This window comes from Corvus kubaryi, unplaced genomic scaffold (assembly GCF_017639235.1).
Source record: "Corvus kubaryi isolate FWS band 111438036 unplaced genomic scaffold, C.kubaryi_AGA036_p1.0 split1-131, whole genome shotgun sequence".
NCBI classification, from domain to species: Eukaryota; Metazoa; Chordata; class Aves; order Passeriformes; family Corvidae; genus Corvus; species Corvus kubaryi.
Window position 1 is genome coordinate 9,444,723 of NW_024582073.1, and position 22,346 is coordinate 9,467,068.

At 37.5% G+C, this 22,346-nt stretch overlaps 1 protein-coding gene across 12 annotated transcripts in view; it reads right to left on the bottom strand.

Moving 5' to 3' along the window:
• TBC1D1 (TBC1 domain family member 1) overlaps nt 1-22,346 on the bottom strand; it is a 101,479-nt gene that overhangs the window by 31,445 nt on the left and 47,688 nt on the right. For 6 of the 12 annotated variants that reach the window (XM_042053021.1, XM_042053018.1, XM_042053017.1 and 3 more), the window contains 12 exons: nt 21,326-21,859; nt 18,181-18,270; nt 17,102-17,206; nt 16,338-16,470; nt 14,836-14,927; nt 13,115-13,225; nt 10,003-10,131; nt 7,827-7,913; nt 6,459-6,748; nt 4,641-4,769; nt 2,191-2,310; nt 891-1,030 (listed from right to left, as the gene is read on the bottom strand). In XM_042053021.1, coding sequence (XP_041908955.1) covers nt 891-1,030; nt 2,191-2,310; nt 4,641-4,769; nt 6,459-6,748; nt 7,827-7,913; nt 10,003-10,131; nt 13,115-13,225; nt 14,836-14,927; nt 16,338-16,470; nt 17,102-17,206; nt 18,181-18,270; nt 21,326-21,859 — 1,960 coding nt within the window. Of the gene's footprint in view, nt 1-890; nt 1,031-2,190; nt 2,311-4,640; nt 4,800-6,458; nt 6,749-7,826; nt 7,914-10,002; nt 10,132-13,114; nt 13,226-14,835; nt 14,928-16,337; nt 16,471-17,101; nt 17,207-18,180; nt 18,271-21,160; nt 21,304-21,325; nt 21,860-22,346 lie in introns of those variants that run through there. The other 6 variants (XM_042053022.1, XM_042053029.1, XM_042053028.1 and 3 more) reach the window with 6 other exon arrangements.

Below are 22,346 nucleotides of genomic sequence, written 5' to 3' on the forward strand. Positions count from 1 at the left end.
ACATTAATGACAGAAACACTTCTGTTACGTGCCTACTCCAGTTAACCAAGGTCTCACTTCAAGATGAAAGAAAAGTATCTCAGTGACACTAGGATGGTTGCTTTTTACAACATTTACTATAAGGTACTGTTCCTTTCTGTTTCCTTACACTTTCTCTTATTTCTGATACAATGGCCTTAGAGGTAAGTCAGAAGTTATAGCTTACAAAGCTCATGCTGTGAAATTCAAACTTTAGTGAGCCAGAGGATTTTCTCAGGCATTCTTGGCCCCAGCATGTTCTGTACAATCTGGCTTACATAAAGTGAATGCACAAAATGATGCACCTGCATGCTTATGTGCAGTGATTTTCTTCTAGTCTGTGGTTCTTCAGCTCTACAGAATTTCACAAAATAATTATGGCAACAGTGGATAATTATGACTCAAGTGGCAAATGTCACACACTGGAGCAGCATACATGAGGACAAAGTATGCACTACAGAATTCAACTGAGATCATAAAAGAAATGTAATTCCTGCTGGTACACCTGGAGTTTTCTAGTCTGTAGTTCTGTACTCCAACAAGGAAAGATGAAATAGAAGCGTCACCTTTTCTTCAGTGCAATACGTGGTGATGCATTTTTTTCCCCAGGACTCATTAAAATAGTACACATAAAAATAATTTCTTCTCTGGCTAGTTAACATGAGACAGCAGCAACAATGTTACATATGAAGCTGAAAAGTAAAAACTCAACAGCTAATGAGCTGGGTATTACCAAAAAGTAGGTGGTAAACTGCAATGACAACACAAACAGAACACCAGGCAAATACGTCCCCTAGGCAGACACAATGATTCACACTTCACACACAACATGCACGAGTAAGCTCATGGAAGCAAACAAACCCAGGCTTTACCATCGTATCGGCTGGGAGAATCACATGCTTTCTGAGGGGTGGCCACTCGCAGGAATATCTGCTGCCTCCATGAATGCCTTCGAGTCCGTACAGGGCTGTCCGCATCAAGGGCCTGCTGGCCATGCTTGGATTCGTAGTCGCTAAAAGGGCAGAACACAGAACAGTTTGCAAGTAGGTCACCTGGATCTGCCAGGAACAGTGACACAGCCTCCAGTGAACACATGAGCCCCTGTCTTGGGAGTGCAGTGTGCTGTGCACATGCTGGGGCAAGCTCTCAGTGTTAGGAAGGTGAAACCTGCTTTGTGGCAGAGGCTTACACATGGCTACAAACAGCACTGAGGTTCACAAACAGGGCCTGACAGCTCTGTACAGTCTACTCTTTCCAGTTTTAATTAATTTTCAGTTCTCTTTGCAGCAGTATATTAATCAGAACACATTAAAGATACATACACAATAATGTAGTTTTACTGTTACACTATTTACACGCCATCCACAAAATCTAGCAATTATTCATAGGAGACACAAAGACTTGCTGATGCCTTTTATCAGTACACATCAAGGAGCTTTGTAAACACCAACTAAACTTTCAACCTTCTGTGCACTGAGTATGCAATATATTCACTCCCAACACAGACTGGGAGAAAAACTTTTAACTTTTGTGTTAGCAAGTCTACCTCTGGAATACGCAAGGAACGGCATCCAAGAACCTTGGATATTACTCCTTTGATGTCATCCACACATGCCATACAGAGGTTTTTATTCAGAATACAAAATGAAATAGTGAAGAACAATACTGTTTTCGCATTAAAAATCCCACTAATAACTTTCATCTGTTAGAACTCTAAACTATTCATTGCTTTATTCTAGCCATTAGCTAAATGGTTACATGAGTGTTTGTAGAAGCTGAAAGGGATAAATGAAATCCAGATAGCTCTGGCAGCAACAGGGGGGAGCATTTTACAGGTCATCCTTTCCTTCCAATTTGAGGACACTGACATTGCTTAGGATGAATCATATATTCTCTTAACTGAAAACTCCCCTTTGTCAGGAATAATCACAGAAGTACATAGATGGAAGCTGCATGAACATTACAACATCAAAAATGCCTAAGATCTGCAATCTTAATGGGAGAGTAGTCTGGGATAGCTTCATCCTTTTGACAGCAATTACATGCAGAATACACACAAGTGAACCATTGCACAAATCAGGTTTTGCAAGTGCAAGAAGCATTTGAAGTACTTCAGACAAAGAAATCTTTGAAAACACAGTTTTACCTCCAGGCTTTAAGAGAGAACCCTACCTTGTTGTGCTCCTAAAGTCAGAGGTGTTATTTTCATCTACAGGAGCCAGAAATTTTAAGAAATTTGGCACAGAGGAGGAAGAATGAAGCTTTTTCCTTAAGGCAGTACGGTAGGAGATGCTGAGAGTGCAGTTGGGAAAAGTATAGTTTAGAACAAAGAAGTATAAATCCACAGAATAAAAATAATACACATTCCTAAGCTTCAAACAAAAGGCAGCTAAATCCTGAAGGTCTGAATATCAAGGAAATCAAAGTCAAAACTAAAACTGCTAACAAAGTCCTACTGTGAGATATGTATTTGTTTGGGCAAAGTAAAATGTTCCAATGTATATAAATGTACTTCCAGTAAAGTTATTATTCTTTGCTATATCCCAAGATTTTTAGTGCATATTTCAAATAAATTCCTTTAATCTAGTAAGAACCAATTCCAACTTTATCACATTTTCTTAAATAGCAGTTTCAATGACTGACTAAGTCTGGGGGAAAAGATCAGGAACAGCTGACACTGATAATCATTGTGCTGGCAAATGAAAAATAAGACTTTGGCAAAAACCATTTTGTAAAGCATTAACAGGGTTTTATTCAGACAAACTTGGAACTTTTAACTTAAAAGCTACGCCTTCTGACTGATCACCCAGGATTGTGGCTCTATTTATGCAACAGACAGGAGCACTAATGAAATTTCATCAACATTCTTCTGGCCAACATAATTCTGCTCGTCTTTTAAAATAACAAGTCTGAAACATACTCAGAGGAAGGTTAATAGAAGGAAGTAAGAACAACTCAGATAATGAAAAGGTTTTGCATGGAATGAAAATATAGAAAACTACTTGGCTGACGATACTAGAATACCTTCTCTCAGATGAGTACACAAAACCTCATGAGTAGGAGAATTAACTCCTGAAAAAGTAAGTTTAAGAAACAATTGTTTCTGATAAACCATAATGATATATCTGGATGGCATTTAGCACAGTTTCCCGAAAATGCAAATGGAATGGGAGGGGGGGCAGAATACTCTGGGATGATCACTAGCATGGAGTGAAGCAGGTTCTTCAGTTGCTGGTATTGAGATAAAGAAGATAAGGCTGTAGCATGGTGTGCCCTGCAAACAGGGTTCACTTACAATCACATTGTAAATCAATTACAATTACATGGTAATTCCACTTACGGAATTGGGAAGCTTGACTGTATTGATTTAAACTCATTAACCCATTTGACATCCCTATCAATTTCCATTTTCAGTCTTGTTGCTTAGATGTTCAATATGGTATATCCTTAAGAGACAGGGAAAGGAAGGGAGAAGTTGCAACTGTGTGTACAGAATCATTACCAAATCTACTTGGAAAAATCTGCTTTGAGAATTTAACCTTCAGAATTCAAGTAAGTCTTATTAAATTGAAGAGTGAAGAGGATACTGCAGACTCACATTTCCTGCCCTGAGCTATATCATACTTCTGAGGTAAAGCTGAATTAAGAGATGCTAGATAGTACTCAGCAAATACAACTGAAGAAACTGGTGAAACAGCATCCTTAGTTGAGTATTTTCTTAGGTTTAGAAAAATCAGCACCTTGGGGAAACAGGAAATGTTCACATGAGAGAACAAAAATGAACAATAAACAGCAACAGCAATAAAAATGGCCAGTGACTGTTGACAGTGCTTCCGAGGACATTTGGTCTCATTAGCCTTTTGAGCTAAAATAAGCAGTTTTAGCACAAGGGGTTAAAAAAGGCTTTCACAGTTCATGATTTTTAGGGAGCTACTTAGTTTCAGGTTCTCAGGGAAACAAAGTGTTAATGTCTTTCTCAATGCTCTCTCTCTGTATTTTAATTCTAAGAAAGCAGGCATGGAAAAGTATAATCTGATACTGCTGCAAGCCACCAAGACAAATGATGGGTTGATGGGTTGGGGTCTTTGTTTATTTGTTCTTGGGTTTTTGTTTTATGAGGAGTGGGGATGGTGGTGGGGTTGTACGTGGTGGGTTTTTTTCCTATCGGATCTCCGTCCTCCTGCTACCTTCTTGCCCCATTTAGTTAACTGAGTCTTTAATGTCAGGCACAAAAGAATAGTAATATGCTTTTGTGTTACCATCAACAAAGGACAGAACCAAATGCTTCAGGAAGGACAGAGTGAGCTCACGTGTTCTTGGCAACTCATCCCTCACACAATTTAAGGAGTGCTGCTGTCTGCTGCATAACAACAAATTGCTTTGGAACAACTGGCTCTAAAGAAAGAGCCAGTGTCTGAAAGAATTTTATTGATTAAAACAATAAATTATGTAAGTACTAGCTCTACATTCAGTAGTGGAGCAATTAAAGAGCTCCCTCTCCCGTAAAAATCTACCACCTTTGGTCTATATTAAATTATTTTAATTATTTACACTATAGAGATTCATATTAATGACATAGGAGAACAAACCCTACCCCAAACTATTTGCAGGTGCCAGCTCACCTTTTTTGTGCAAAATGCCCACTTTGTTCTCCACTTGAATTATGCCTTAGATATTTAAAAAAGTTGGGTGAAGAAGCCGAGGGATTAAGACGAGCTAGAGTAGGAGAACGAGCGAGTTGACCAGAAGAACTTTTAGATTCGCCAACAGATTCGTTCAAACCATATAGTGGGGATTCCAACCAGAGCGATGGAGTTGAGGTAGCACAGAGAACAAAACAGTAAGAAAGGAAAGGAGGGAAAAAAAAATGAAATCCCTTCTCTTTTAAAGGGAGCTGGCATATGTAAACGAGACATTTCCTATGTTTTTCACAGTTAATGCCGTAACTGTAAGAACGTGCACATTTTTTTAACCCAATCAGCAGAGTCCCAAATACACATTTACAGGCTTCAGCAAGACATTTCAGACTAAATTAAAACTTACCAAAAAATGGCACTAACACCCCAATTTCTTTTTCCTTATATGTGTTTCCCCTTGATTTCTATGATAAAGTCAGGCATATGATCAAGAGTTCCAATGAATGACAAGTGAAATGCTACAGGATGAACTGAATTTAGTTCTACTTTGAAAACAATTTTTGAATTGAGGTAAACTACTCAAAAATACCCATAAAACAGGAATTGTCAAAAATCTATAATTCCCGTGATTTTAGGGAATTTAAGTATACTTGTCTCTTAAGTTTTCAATTTCCTCTGTTTCTGTACATTTGCTATGAAATGGAAGCAATAGGGATTTCTTTTGGGTTTGAGTTATGTCAGGGAACAGGCACATTCAGGCCTTACTAAAAATTACATAACTAAACCCAAACAGATACAACCAAGGAAATAAAAAATATACTTAATTTCTAGCTGCATACCTATAGTAAGATAACAACTGACTGAACAAGAAGCTACAAGCTCCAGGTCAGCTCTTGTGACGATAACAGACCATCAACAAGTCCTAAATTGCACTACAAAAACATTCTAACACTTTAGAATTAAAAAGGTTCTAAAAAGGGACAAAAAGGCAATCCAGGTTATGTTTCCTTTCGAATATTACAATTCTCTTTCTATTCACTGTCACCATCCATTTCAGGCATGTTCGTTTACTGCCCTGCCTCCTGCAGGAAAAAGTGACCTGGAACACATAGAGATTTCCTAATAATTTGTGTAAACGAGCAGTTTAGGCAGTAAAACAGAAGCCTATGGACAGAAGTGTTTCAACAGTAATTGGAAAAAGCCAGATAGAAGGATGGGAGAAAACTGCCATAAAGTTAAGAGGGGACTAGAGATGCAGAGGCCGGCCTTTGAAGCAGGACAGCTTGAAGAATATTCATATTAAGGCAAGTAGTAGTTTGTTTTTGTGAGTAAAATCTAGATAGGCTCATTGAAAAGCTAGACAGGAGCCCCACATCTACCAATAACTAGGCACTTTATGTCACTTTTGTGGGCTATTTCAAAGTTACATATGAATTCACCAACTAGTAAGGTTTTCAGATCACAGAAGCTATTGGATTTTTCTCTGTAAATAGAAAACAAGAAGTAGCATTTACTTATACTGCTCACAGATCAAAATAACAAAAATGATTGCTTGGACAAATACAACCGAATCAAGTAGTTTTGTGCCGTGTACTGTGGAACTACACATTTCACGTCTTCTCTCCCCTCTGAAGCACACAGAGCTAAAGGTGTTTTTAAAGAGAATACCTACAAACCTCCAAGGAGTGACACACTGCTGCGACACATCTCTTATCTGTTAAGAGGACATACCTGGTATGTAATTATCATCCCCAAATATGCCCTCAACAAACAAAATCATAGCCTGCTTTTAATAAGGCTTACTTTCTTTTGTGAGGAGTCTCTGTGCTCACTGAGTGATACCTCATAAGTTTCCTCTGAGAAACAGACGGTGATGTTTCGGCAGGTCCCAGAGATTCCTGGCTCTCTGTCGGTAAATGACTGAGTGTGTTTGCTCGCCTCCGAAAGCTCTGCTGAGGCAACGTAACAGACTGCTCAAGAGAGGAATCCTCTGAGTCACTGCAGAGATCACTCACTGATCCACTGGTCTTGACAGCGTTTTCTGCAGGAAGCGTAGGAAGTCTGTCTTTCTCCTTTTCACACAGTGGTGGTTCCTAGCAGTGCAAGAAATAAGGTTTTATCAATATGTGGGCTTAGAATCCATCTTTGAGATTGTAGTACCATGTCATTGTTCACATCCCACAGAGACCCGTTCAAACATGCACATTTTTACCAAGCTAGCTCAAAGAAAGATGTTTGATGCTCTATGTCTTTGTTACTCATCACTTAGGCCAACAAAGCAGAGCCTTTATTTTGCAGAGAAAATTGTGAGTAATTTTGAGAGTAATTGTATTTGATAGTATGTTGAAAACAACACAGAAGAAATAGGGTCAGAACAAAAGGGTGAATTTGGCTAACAGTGAAAAGGGTGGCATTGCTGAATACTGTATCTTTAGCACCCCATCTAGCCACATCATATTACTCTTGTCTACCTTCAGATTCACACAAAGAACCTATGACTAGATGCCTGTTTCAATCCCAAGCCATGCATTTTTTTATTCCTCACCTTGTGTGTTTCCTGAAGAATCAGTCATTCTTTCAAAAACATAAGCAGAAAGAGCAGACCCTTGTTTACATGAAGTCAGGAGTCTGCAGGTGAGCAGGCATTACAGCAGAATCAATAGCTGTATATCCAAGCCTGCAGAGTGTTATGCTGCCTCCAGGGAAGAAGACTGGCTTCCTCTATGCTGTCCATTTGTAGTGTTTTATACAGACTAAAAGCTTTCTAACCAGACAAACAGGAAAGTTACTGTACTTCTTGTTTTAGTTTTATGTTTCTTATGAATACAGCCATGGTATGAACTTTCAGGGCTAAGACCAGTCGGATTAGGATTGGCAGCAGGGTCATTATAGCATTTGTTTTGCGGCACACTGTTGTAAAATTCAGATGATGTTATATAATATTTTATTTCGCATATACTCGCATATTCATACAAAATGTATGTTATATACAGTACAAGGCATTTCTAATTCAATAGCACTTCTCTGGTTTACAACACAGGGAACAGAATGAAAAGCTTGAAAGTAACTTGAAACATTTCACATCTGACCATATTTCATACTTGATTAGTTGTTTCAGGGAATATTTTTTGAAGTGCCTAAATATGTACAATTATCCCAGGCTTTACTTACTTTATTTGTGCTGCTTAAGGTACTGGACACAGAGCTGTCCAAATCCACAGAACCAGAACTGTCCAGTGGACTTCTGGCTTTACTGCCCTGTAGAGATAAAGCACACCAGCAGTTAAGATGATGATATATGGGGCACACCAAAGAGATTTGGGTAGCACAGTTGGGATCTGTGATTTTCACAGACAGCATCAAATTTAATTTCGTGAAATGACTAAAAATACCCTTTTCCTCAAAGGGAAACAGGAGCTTCATTCACATAGTCTCTGACAACTTGAAGGATCCTGTAGAATTAAGGAATTCTCATGGGCAATGATGTGCTTTCCATGATAGGTACATAATTACATATTTCACATGTACTGTAACTACTGTTAAAGTACCTTCTGTATTAGGTACTTACAAAGATACAGAGAAATGAAAAGGATGTCTATTACAAAGGACTAACCCCGTATAAATTTAACACGCAGCAAACCATACTTTCTTGTATTATTATTTTAGTGCCTACAAATCAGAAAGCATAAATATTTCTGTATAATCTGTCAACAATATTTTTGTATCATTTGTTTGAGTAATGCTGCTGTGTAAACAAGAAAAATATCACAAAACCTAATGATGAATTCTTATGTGCTAACACAATTATGGAACTTGTATCTTCCTAACCTTAAATGGTATCATTTCTTAATGTTCTGAAGTTAAAGCTCATGTTCTCTTTGAAGTTTTATTCCAGGTAAAATATAAAATGTTGTCATTATTCACAACAGTGATTATCTCTCTTTGAAGTTCAGCCAAAACTCCTGGCTTCAGATCTGATCGAAATTAAGAATTTCCATCAAAACAGCAATGACAGTGAAAATGCAACCAATATACAGCTGGGCTTATGTGATGGCATCTTATACCAGTCAGGACAAACTGGAACAAATCAGTACAGTCCTACATTTAATGTAACAACACTGACATCGTGTTTCATATCCCGAGCACAGCCGCAGCAGGATTTTATAGGGGTGAATTCTAGAAATGCTGTCTGGGAAGTAACGAGGGGAGATATGAAACTAAAAATTATCTCTATATGTAAAATTGTAACAGGAAAACCATGTTTTTGCTATTATTTGTCTTAAGAAAATGGGTTAGATATGATGTCTGAAACAAGCTTTGAAAACCTAGTTTTGTCACTACAAGTTGCTTCTCCATGAACTGATAAATTGTCCTAGGTATTGCTTCAATGTAACTTTTTGCTGACTACAAATTACAATGTCCAATTTCTGTTCCTAAATATTTTTTCTTTGGCATTCTGTCACAACCCTTTTGTTTTAAGGGAGAAGGTCTGATTTTTTAATCCTTTGTCAAGCAGAAGTCTTTCCAAGCCTTCTACTACTTCCCTCAGACTTTTCTCATGAGGTGCAAAATGAAGTATATTTGAATGAGAAGACACTCCGTAGGTTTAAACTGTGATTAAACTTGACATCTGATTTAATTACGAACTGCTGCTGTTTACTTTAAACAGCTAATTTCAGCAATCTGTTCATGATAAACATTTTCACAGAATCACAGAATTAACTAGGTTGGAAAAGAACCACTATCCCATAGAAGCTCAAGTTTTGTCCACTAATCAGTATTTCCAGACACTGTCTACAGAGAATTTTACCAGATGTAATATTGCATAAATGCCTTCATGTTCTTAGTTCCCATTTTTCACATTCTTCACCTTCAAATAATCTACAGCATTTAAAAGTTCAAATATCTCACTATTCATCAGTTCTATGCCACTAATAAACACATCTCATTAGAAATGCTTAGTCAGTTCCTCCATACTTTCCTCCTACATAAAGAGGAGTGAACAATTTTAATTACTGTTTTAGTTTTCTAAATCCAAAAGAGAAATCAAACAATTGTTGCTTTTCGTAAGTCCTCATGCTCAATTTCATATTAATTTTTTGAAATGCCTACACATACACACTTTTTTCATCTAGGAATCAGTTCACTTCATCCAGGACTTGGTATTCTCTCTACCAAAGCCCTGCTTTTTTTGTCATCTAAAATGTACACTCAAATGTTTTTGTCACTGTGACTTTAATAACCTTTGGGCTACAGCCTGGAATGATAACAATTAAGACTTTTCTATCATTCAAATAAACAAAGCAATGACATTATGTTCAAAGACAATAAACGTGAAGATACTTACACGTGATAAAATACTCTCAAAAGATTCCGTAAGAGATCTTTTTGCTTTGTTCTTTAACATATCTAATCTGAATCTCGGAGCACTGCTGGACACTTCATTTACAGCATTCTCAGCCAGAGGTTGTGAATCCTGCAAGTTTTTAAAAACAGAAATGCAAAATACTCAACAGCATGGAGAAATCTCAGTGAACAGTCTGAAGACTACTGTAACCTGAATCAGTACTTTTCCTGGTGTCCTCTGCTATTCATGCCTTTTTCTCTAGTGATACCAGTACTGAAGTTTAACAAACTATCCTAAAATAAGAACAGGAAATCTCTTAAAAGAAATGTGTTGAGTGAACTAGCATTCTTCAGAAGAATTGCCATTTTGATAGGGATTTATGGCTCTGTTGACAAATTTTCTTTAATGCCAATGTAGAATTGTACAAATTCTAAATGTTTAAGTGTAGCAGATTAGAGATTTCTGATGGATTTCCTTCTCTTCAACTAAGAAATTAATCAAAATCTCATCATTAACAGGAACTCCCAACTTTCTCCATTGTAGTAAAATGGGTCATTCTAAGGGCCAGGAAAATGTGTAACAATCTAACTCTTCTATATATTTCACCAGTAGAAACATTTCCACCTTAAAGCTAACAGTTAATTGAGAATTTTGCTTCTTAAATAAATATTTCAGTCCATTTTTAGTGCTGGTGAAGATTAATGTAGCAAACAGGAAAATTATATTATGATGCAAATATTACCATCCAAGCCCAACACCTGCAGTAGAAACCAGAGCCCAGTTTTCAGTGCTATTTTGGGTTTTCATCTTGAAGCTGACAGGCACCGTAGCCCTCCCTACTTGTCCCTAAATTCAGAGATCTGAATGATTGATCTGTGCAATTATTAGCACATGGGCAGCTGAATGGCATATTATAACCACCACCAAATTGTCCTGTCTAGGTATAATTTTAAAGCATCCTATTTCCAGTATGCCAAAGTTACAGGCTCATGTATTTGCTTTTTGCTTTCTGTCATGGTTATGCCAGGACAAGGTTAATTTTTGCAGTAGCTGGGAGGGGGCATGGCCAGGACCTGAAGGGTATTTTATACCATCTGTCATTGCTGGAGGTAGGGGGAAAAGGTCCCTCTTCCAGGGAGAATGGGCCCCTTCCAGTCGGAAAAATGTTTCAGGAGGGAGCCTTCCAGTACTGTCTGTTATTGGGGGGGTGGATTCTGTGTGAATAATTTCTTTGCTTGTACCCTCTGTGACTAGTATTGTTGCTGTTACTGGTCATTTTCTTACCTCATTGCTATTTCCAGTAAATTGTTCTTATCTCAACATGTGATCTTTGCCTTTTGTGCCTCCAATTGCCCTCTCCATCCCACCGAAGCAGGTGTCTGGATTGGAGAGTCTTGGTGGGGACACTGCATGGGGAGTACTATTCCTAAACCCCGACACCCTCCCTCATTCTCCAAGTGTAAATCAGATACTGCTTGCTATTACATTCTTATGAAAAGACACTTATTTTGAAGTGTTTTTGTTAAACAAGATCCATGTACTAGTATCACATTTCATCTTTTTTTCTCCCCTGATTTAAATATATTAAAAAAAAAGGGTTTGAAAAGCATGGAAGTGAATATGCGGAACAGAAGGGAACAGGGACATCAGGGTGCCACTGCTTAATGACTGCTGAGACAAATAACAGAGTATGTGTTCAAAGGTATCTGCTATTACACAGGTCTGGAGATAAATTATCAGAGTAAATATAAAATGTTATGCTGAGACAAATGATAGACTGAGGGGAAGTCAGCTCTCTTCTTAGAACACTGGCATCTTTGCAAGTGTCAGATTAACCAATTTGGTTTCAGGAACTGAGCAAACAGATTGCAGCAGGCCTTATAAATTTTCAAATCACTGAAGACATACTAAGATCTTATCTTGCTTTGTATATCCCTATTTCCAAGCTATTTGTGACTGACAACTATTTGATCATCAGCTAGCATTACACCAAATAAAAATATTTCAGGTATAATTATAGACGACCTCAGGCAATGTTTCTTCTTCTTATGCCAGAACAGAAATGCTTTTTTCTTAAAAGCATATTTCTGGTGGGATGCCCAAGACAATAAATCAGAGAATGAAATATGCAATTTTCTTTCTGTTCACTCAGGGAAGTCAATAATTAGCTACTAAGCCATAAAAGGAGAAGAGATTAACAAAGAGAAAATACAGTAAATGAAGATTTGCTGCTACTTTCCTTATTTCTTCATGGGTCTAATTACCCTCCATATATTCATTTGCTAGTTTATATCACAAACAGCTGACAGCAGTCATCACAACGGAATTACCAACCAAGAGTAGAGGGACAGTAAAGACTTTTAAAAGGGTCTAAATAATTGAAACTGAAAGTTTCCAGAGAATGGATGGAATCCTTTTTTAAATACTAACCTCCTTGACTTGTCTCAAGGTAGCTACTCACAAACAAAGGCATCCAAAATCACTAATCCCTTTGGAAAAACCTTAACTGTGCTGTATAAATAGCCAGTTAAACAGCACTGATGGAATCTGATGGAGAATAAAAGGTAGCTCATCTCTTTGGACATGGATGAGAGTCTCTGCTGCTGTTTCTGCAGCAATCTTCCTCATCTTAAGGCCACTTCAAATGGTCGTTTGCATGTAAGAAGTAACTTTCAGTCTTGAGTAAACGGAACAGGCTTTATCAATGATCAAATCCAATGTGTTGTCATTACACTGACTCAACACTGACAGTGGGATGACGAATGCCACAGATCAGCTGAGAGCAATCACAAATTCATTATACATTCTCTCACATGTATTGAATTTTCATTGCAGTGAGAACAAATAAACAAATTAGTAGTCTGCCTTGTTTGCACCTCTGTCTCCTAGGCCTGAAATCAGACTGTACCAGGGACCTCGAAATCTGAGATATCTGTTTTGGTGCATGACAATAGTCTATGAATCATAAAAAACCACAGTATTTACTATTACTTACACACTGAAGTTTCAAATTGCCAGTGATGGAAATTTGCCTTTGGAAAGATAAAAAAATCAAAAGGAAAATTTTTTCCTGGCTTCTCCTTACATGAACTAAAACTGAATGATTACTTACCTGTTTTGCTTCTCCAACATGAACATGGTCCTTCTGTTTTTCTTCATACATGTTTCTCAAAACAGAGATAACCAGCTCATTCTCCTTTTGTTCATTTCTTGGTCTTAATTTCTGTCATTGAAAACACCACAAGCACAATAACTAGACATTTGTGTAACAGTTAGCAAATATTTACTCCTTTCATTTGTCACTGTAATAAATCATCATTGTAGGAACAAGTTTAGTTTGTTAATGCTACTACTACAGTCCACCAGAGGACACCACTGTCCCAGGCAAAGCACCAATACAGACAGAGAAACACTCGACCTCACTTCATACATGACAGAATTTACAAGAAAGACGAAGGACAACAGTACAGCTGTCAAACTGCCACAAGCAAATAAAAGCTTTAAAAATATTTTTGCCAATTTTCTTTTGATATAAAGAAAACTGAACCACTGTAGTTCTGAGTTTGTAGCACACACGGAGTACTGTCCTAGAGATAGGATTCACAACACTTCTAGAAATCCTTCATACTGGACATCTAGTTTTTAGGAAAGGACATAGGTCTTTTATAAATTAGTGCAAAAGGTGAACATATGTGTCTGTGCTGCATTTTATTTAAATGTGAATTATTATGAGAGAAGATTTCAAAACAATTTATTAAAGAATTTAATCCCAGAAACCTAACTTTTGAAAAACATACACTGTTTTAAGCCTATTGATATAATGCAGAGGATACAGTATGAATTAATTAATGTCAAGGTAGCACATTAGATTACTAAAAGTACCACAGGCAGATAGTTACCTAAAAATGCAAATCATGGTAACAATACATGGATCTGCAAGAATGCAACATTCCAGGCTGTCCAACTGAGAAAGTTTGCTGAGAAAGATGGGCAGGAGATCTGTACTTTACCCTTGGTTTTAGCTAGTTAATCGTTTGCAGACCCTCACCAGAAGCAATTAACAGTTTCCTGTGACTACTAGAAGCTTTAGATTGTGTGCAGAACACTAAAAGGCACCAGTGCTGCTAGCTGCTGTATGCTAAGAAAGCACTTAGCTCATGGAATTGGTCCCACACAGTAACTTCCAAATTTGGTATTGTGTGATAAACTGCCACATGGAAACACACAAAGAGACTGAAATGACTCAAGAGAGGAAGGAAACATTACTTTTTAAAAAGTCTGAAATTTCTTAGTCTTCAACAATGTGTCAATCCCAGTGACATTTCCTACAATGCACATCATCTGTTTAAAATCCAGCTATGCTTTCCTCTGTTCTAAAATAGATTTAATCAAGAAGATAGAAAGTTTAACTTCTTTAGTTAGTTTGACAAGAATTAAAATCTAGGATAAATTTTAGGCAAGAAATTTTCTGATCTGGGAATGTTACAGTAATTTGTTTTAGTCAAAGTAACAGTCTGAATGCCCTCATAGCACAAGTTACTGCCTTCACCCACAAAAAATGTGTTCAGTTTTACTCAGTCAGAAGGCAACATCCTCATGGAAAGCAAGGAGTATCAGGGGAAGAAAAATGAATAAAAGTCATTTTCATCAAAAGATAAGTTTTTAACAGCTCTAGAAAAACAATGCTATTGAAATTAAAGCACAAGCTGGTTAACAGTCTATTAAACAAAAATAATGAATGATTCACAAAAAATGAAAATAACTTCTATGCTTTGCAGAGATGTTAGCAAAAACCACCAATTGCTTTAAAATCTTGTAGGAAACAAAGCTTACCTGAACCTCTTCAAAAACAGAGGCCTGCTCCTGGTTATTTAGTGTGGTTAGATGCTTTTGTAGTTCTAGTTTAGTCTTAGAAGGGTGCAACCCTACCAAGAGGAACAAAAAAGAACAAATTACAGGGTCAATTTTTTCAGAATTAATCAATCACATATATATGCCCACAATTTAAGCCAAAGCTTGTCAATTATTTGAGCTGACCCATTCCATGATTTCATAACAGGGCATTAGAGAGTACTCTACGTTAATTTAAAGCTACTACTAAACTCATGTCTTTAAAACATAGGGACATGAACTCTGCAATGAGGAGATTTACTGAGCACAGACCAGGATTATACTCTTAGCTGAAGATTCCATTATCACACAAGATAAAATAAACCCACAATCTACTGCATTTTAGCAGACTGCTTCATTGATGCTTTATGCAGTGCAGCTTGGATTTTGTTTACTGTATAAATATAATTCCCTTTCACTTTCTCCAGTTTCTATGCTGTGGTCCCTTCTGCAAATGAGTAAATTTATTGCATGTTAATGAAGTTCTTGCTTTGCCTCTTGGTGAAAACATTTTTTAACAGTCTAAAGCAGACTACCCTTTCATTCAGGTTATTTTTTCTGTTCTCATCCTGGTTTAAATTCCTTTCCTCTATTTTCTGCAGAAAACCAGCAAACCATCAACAGTATTGTGCACTTCAGTTTCTGATCATGAAATATCTCCCTCAAAAGCAGACGACACGATTAATCACATGGCATGATTGAAGGCATTAAGGATCATTTGCCTTTAAGAAACTTCCCAAAAATCACAGCTAGCTGAATACCAAAATAGAGTGAAAGTAGTTTTGGAAGTTCTCCAGTTTCATCAAATTAATACTAGACAGGTTTTATTCCAACAAGCCACTGTCATGTGATCTGACAAGCTGCTGTTGCCTTTTATTCACCCCAAACATCACTTAAATGAACAAAATCTAACTGCAAAATTTGCTGAATGTAAAGAGGTTTTTTATGTCTTGAACTTCTGTTCTGGGTGACAACTACAATTCTAATTTTTGCATTTTCATGAAGGAGCATAGATCAACACCACAAACTGGCATACTGTTTAGTTCCTGCTTAGTGATAGCATAATGCCAGTTTCTGAGTGGATTCAATAGGTCACAGCTATTGCAGCATCTATCCTTCAGAGGTTCCTCATCTACGATGTTCTGCATTCTATATGGCTAATAGAGCCAAACAAGCTGCAACCCACTAATGTTTATTCTTGCAAATAGTTTCCAAAAGTTCAACTAAAACACAACAAAGGAGCTTCACTCTCGTTAGGAAATTCTTATTACTTTACGGAAAACCTGACACTACAGTCCTCTAAATAAAAGTACTGGCTTTCAACTTTCCACCCCAAGTCCCAAGCTCTTTTTAAGCATTAATTTCCTTAGGACTTTACATACAAGACTGTCCTCCAATGAAACTGTTGGAAAAAATATTCAACCAGAAAGTTCTTTAAATCTCACCTTCTATCTTTTCACAGAGTTTATGCAAACTTTGCATAGGACACCCTTCACAGAGCTGGGGCTGTGCCTTGGAAGTTTGTTGCACAGCAGCCACAGTGAAAGCCTGTTTCAATGTCATCATGATTTCATCAACCTGAAGAGAATGGCATGCAAAAGAACAGAATTTCACTCTTCCACTGAGCTTCTGTTTTCCTTAACACAAACATAACAGTCTTTTAGAATGATACTGCCCCTTGCCTGGCAATGTGCTTATGATTAAAAGGACAAGCTGGTCTCATGTCATTTCTGTGCACAAACACACAAGCAAGATAAAACTCATCATGAACTCATGTCTCTTCCAGGCCACCCAATTTTATTACTGTGGTCTAATAAAAGATCCTACCCTCTATCAAACCCTTTTTTGTCTATGATATAAAAGCTTACTGCAGTTGCGATGCACTGGTCTTACCTAGAGCATGGGACCGTAGTCCTGATTTTCAGAGCAGGTGCCCTATGAGAAAACACTCCCCCAAAAAGAGGCATAAGGTCTAACGTAGTTTGTGAAATGAAAGGAAGATGTATTTGATTTTAAAGAGGATTTTAACTTATAACCTCAAAACAAATGAAAAGGTCTTTTGCAGACTGCTATGTTAACTACATTTTTGAAATACTTGTATTTCTGAGTGGAATAGGATTTGAAGACATTCAGCAAAATACAGAGCATGGAGCAATAGAAGACTTTTAGTGCCTAATATTCTATTTGGCTATTCTTTTCTTTCACTTACCAGTGCTTCATCTGTACACTGAAACACATAGCAAACAAAGTGGAAGCCTCCATTTTCTGAAGACTCTCTGCAGATGAACCCAAAGTGATCCACATGTCTAATTCCCTAACAAAGAAAAAACAGCAATGAAGCAGTCATATCTACTTTCAGTGTTTTGTACCTGTATTTCTTTCAGGAAGAAAAGAACAAAACAGCATTACATACAGGTTTATCTCTGTTACAGCTACATTAAAGACATCTGGCCATTAAAATTCCATCCTGTTATAGAACCTATTACCTCTGATCATGGAATATTATGAATCTTCTGAATTTCAATTAAGTCAGACATTGTTTGGTTTTTTGTTTTGTTTTTAATGGATGAAGTATAAAAGATCCATATAACAGACCCAGAGACTAATAAATTCTATTCAAAATGTATTTTACTCTGACATTTTCAGAATATGTGCCTGTATGTTTAGTGATGAAAGCTACTGTCAACAAAACCAAAGTAATTTATGCAAAACAAAACCCACAAAACAATCCAAAAAAAGTCAGAGGCAGAAGGACACAGAAGCAAACTCTGTGGCACAAGGAACATGGATTAATAGTGAATGAGGAGTCTCTGAAACATGCTTGGCCTTAGTGCATCACATATACCACCTCTACATGGCAGAAGACTGTACTGGTTTAAACGCATGCAACTTATATACTTGAAAATAACGTATTTTTAAAGTATTTTTCAGATTACTCTTACACACAATTCTTCTCCTTTCATTCTCACTTCTTGAAAAATATGGCTCAGAGATCCCAAGATTTGAGTAATGGTGAATCATGCTCACTGCAATCTCAAACAAGAGTGTATTCCTGACCAGTGTGCTCCTTCTAGCTAATATTATTCATCCACTGCATAGAGAAATGAGTCTTTATCTCAGAAATCACAATGCAAAGCACGAAAGAAGAATGATGGTTTTATAAAATTACTGATTAATTAGCAACTTTTCAATAGCAATCACTGAAACTGATGTTGAGAGCATGAGCATTCACAAGTAGAGAATATTTAAACAATAAAAGAAGAGAAAAAGAATACACTACAATCTTACCTGAGAACAAAAAGATATTTCTTTAAAGCTTTTCTCAATTGCGACTTTTTTTGTGTCAGGACTGATTAGGTAAACTTCAGACTGGCCAATCTAAAAAGAGCAAAATAAATTGCAAGGTCTAACAAGTAACATTACACTTCCTTTTGTCCCACTATAAAAATGTTTCCTGAATATAGACCTCAAATTTCTTTTCTACCTGTATATTTATACCAATTGGCATATTACTACCAGAAAGAATACTGAAGCAACACTGATTTGGCATTGAGAGCTCTGCACATTATGGCACTGAGGTTTAACAAGACAAGAGACTGAAAATAATGTTTAAATAGATGAGAGCAATGTTGTATCACAAATAACCTATTTTGAACTGAGAGAAATAAACTCACACTCCCTTTTCTTATTTTCTGCAGTCTTGGAATGTACCACACTCACAGAAGCTACTTAATGAGATTGTTCTAAAATTTAAATCCAAGTGTGTGCCTCTTCCCGTACTCCACCTAATCATTTTTTAGAGTTTTATTTATTTATTTAAGGCACATGTAACATTTAATTTAAAGCCTGTAACTCAAAAACGACACAAATGAATTTACTGGAGTATATTTTCTAATGTAATTTAATCTGTAGGCCATTTGTACAGTCAAAAGATGATGCTAAGTATTGATGGGCAAACGGCATTTTTAAGGTGAAACTCTTGTTTTCATTTTTTCAGCTTCTGGCAACATCTTTGTAAGATAGTAACAGAAAAATTTAAATTCCTCATATTTTCTAGCATATCAGAGACTGCTAAAAACAAGTATCATATCAGATTTTAGGAAGGCAGGTGGAATTTGTATCCACTCATGAGCATGACTGAGAGAAACCTGCTTCAATCACTACCAACTCCCAAAAGATGCATATAAAAACATGAGCAGCACCCATATAAGTGTACTTTCTTAAGAAAGGGGTAAGGGACAAATCTTGTGTGTGAACAGATCAAGTCAGATGTGCCACCTCTCTATGCCTAAAAATGGTCCTGTGCATTCACCTTCCACCTCTTCTTTCACTTCAACCAGTCACAATGGTTTTCCCCAGGTGCCTGCTGGTTTCCTTGTATTGTCCCTGGGGCTGTCTTTGCATGTGTTCATGGGGCTATACTCAGCTGCCTCCTGATTGCTGCTGCCTTCCCCTCCCTGCAGCAAGAGGCTCCTTTTTATAGCTCAGTCCCACATAATTCTTTCACACTTGGTCCCTGGGCAGTAGCAATCATTCAAAGTCAACTGAACAAGGGGAAAAAATCCAAACCAATGAACCTCTTCCCCCTCCACCCCAACATACAGCTAGAAGAAAAACCTAAAAATATCTCCTCCTCCCTGCCAGATCCTAAGAAACTGGCTAGGAAAGCAGTTTTTCAGGAAAATGCATGAAAATCAGGACTGTTTGAATCAGGTGAGGAGAGCTGGTAGATAACTAATCTGAATATTTTTCACACCTCATCAACCAATCTTTGCTTCAGTCCTAGGGGAAATCCAAGTAGCTAAGAACATACCAACCATTTTTTTTCCCCTCTGGATATTAAGTTACTTGTAAGCGTTTCATATGTAGCCAGACACAAACTGATGAGACCGAGCACGCTGCCCGCATTCCCTTACTCAGAACCTGCTGAACACCGGGGACAGGAAACCCAAAAAACTCAGCTCTGCCATGAGCTGCTGCTTGTGGACACCGAAGGCACAAACTAGAGTTACTTCACTTCCTTATATTCAGCTGAATTTAGGTTGGCTGAATAGGAAAAGAATACAGCTGTACATACTAAACTAAACAATATTTTTCCCAGGCAAAAAGCAACCCAAAACACAAAGCCAGATCAGCAAAGCCGCACAATTTGGAAATGTGCCTGCCAGGAGGTGACTGATGTTATATTCAGGCTGAAGCTGCAGGTGTCTTTGAGAACTGATACATCTATTTAATACAAATTAAAAATGCACTCACTGGAGTAAGAGGATCTGGACGTACCTAGCCCAACTATAATTTCTCCATTTCTAAAATATGTGCCATGAATTAATAATGGAGTCATGATTTATTTAAAATCAGGCATTATTATTACAAAGGGTACCTATATTTTCTATGTGAAATGCATGCTCAGGGGAAGAAGGTGGCTTTCTTTTTACTAGGGAAGAAACATCTCTCCATCTTTTTCCACTCTCTGGCTGATGTCAGTCTGCCACAACCAAACAGAAGCTTTAATTCAGGTATAGCTAACTACAACATTTACTGCATGCAATTTTTTACAGACATAACACAGTGGCAATCCTTCTTAAGGATTCTCTTTCCCTGCTTCAAAAAGCCTGCTGTAATTGCACACACTGCACTCCATTACTGGCCTTAAGAATGCCCAACTCCAAGAGCAGCTGACATATCCAAGATGACCTTAGGAGAGTCAGCCTTTGCAGTATCAGCTCCAGGTTTGCATTATGCTCAGAAGATACAAGCTATGTAAAAGCTGTTACATAGCTTATCTATTGTGAGGATTGCAAGAGGAACAAATACCACATTCCTTACTTGCTTCTCAGTTCTTGGAAGTAGTTTTGCTGCTCACCTATTAAGGCAAAGGCATTGCCAGCCACACCAAAGCAGGGCAGGAGTGGAGGCACGTGTGGAGTAGCATAAGAAGCTATTACGCTACTACTCCATCATTACACAGACATGTTGGCAGCAGCAGCACCTTCATCAATTACACTGTTAATCATGGGGCAAAGTCTACTAGCTCTCTGTCATGGTTTGGTCCTTCTGCTCTAGTTACAGGTAATTCATTCACCTGGAAATTTTTGTCTGCTGTTACTAGTTAGTGTAAGTATACATACCATTCTGCAATTGCACAACTACCTATTGACTTGCAGTAACTTTCTAAAAGCTTTCTTTAGAAGCCCAGTGTTTCAGGTAGTACTGTTTTAAACTATTTAATATAAACTTATTTTGAATATGGAAACCAATTTGCACTAACAAGTAATGCTCTCCAGAGAAATAGGCGAGTTTCAGTTAAGCTTTGGTAATTGCAATTAAGTTATCAAAGAAGTAACTGCCATCTGTCAGAACATCTGCTTTGGTGTTTTCCACTCCAAACTCCAAGATGTGAAAACGCCACCAGAAGCTGCAAATCTTGCTTTACCGTAAACAACATAGTCCGGTTTTCTGCAATGTCAGTTGGCTGCACAACACTGTGTCCATAGATGAGTTGACTTTTTAGGTTCAGTGAAATTGCATCTTCTTCAAAAGACCTGACAAAGCTGTTACTCCTAAGGCTCCCCTCTTGGAAATCCTTCTTAAAAGCAAAGGAACGAAGTCCAGGCTGAGAAAAAGATTTCCTAATTGGCCTTTTTTCCTCCTCTTCACTGACCAAGGGCTGGAATACAGACCGAAATTTGCTGCTGAAAGAGAAGCCTCCAAAGTTATTGGAAGTTTCATGTTGCTGGGATGATGAGTTGAAATCTGAATTTTTTGTACAACTTGCACGATTAAATTTCTCAATGCATTCATCTATGAGTGCCGGAGGTGCATTTTTATGTGCTACTGTTACCCGTCCACAGAACAGCACCTCAAACTTTTTGGCAAAAGGGTCTTCAACATCTGAGAGATTACTCTGAAACTCTTCTTGACGGGCAATTTTTCCAGCTTGTCGAATAGAGCTTATAATCTCAGGCACCTATAGGTGGGGAAAAAAATACACATTAGCATCCGGTGCTTTATGACAAACAAATTGCAAAATTAAGAGGCTCCCTTGTTGTGATTTTCCTGGAATGGACACTTTGATTCAGTTTCAAAAATAAAAGACCAGTTGAAGTGATCTTGTATTTATTCAAGAGACACATTATAGCAGTTAAATACTAAGAGGAATTTCTGATTTATCTCCTTGCCAGGAGTTCACCATCACCAACACTTTGTCAAAAGAGCTTTGTCCCTTGATACGCTCATCATCTTCAGTAAAACATTTGCCCCTGAAGCAACCAGTATAACATGACAAATTCCATCTCAAAATGAAAGACAGAAGTACTTCAGAAAGCATATGAGAAGCCATGGACTAATTAACTGGTAAAGTTATTTTTTAATCTGTTATTTTTCACTTCCTTCTCTTACTCAAACACTCATGTCATGTAAGTTAACTAGTCTCTTTCAAATTTGCTTTCCCCTTC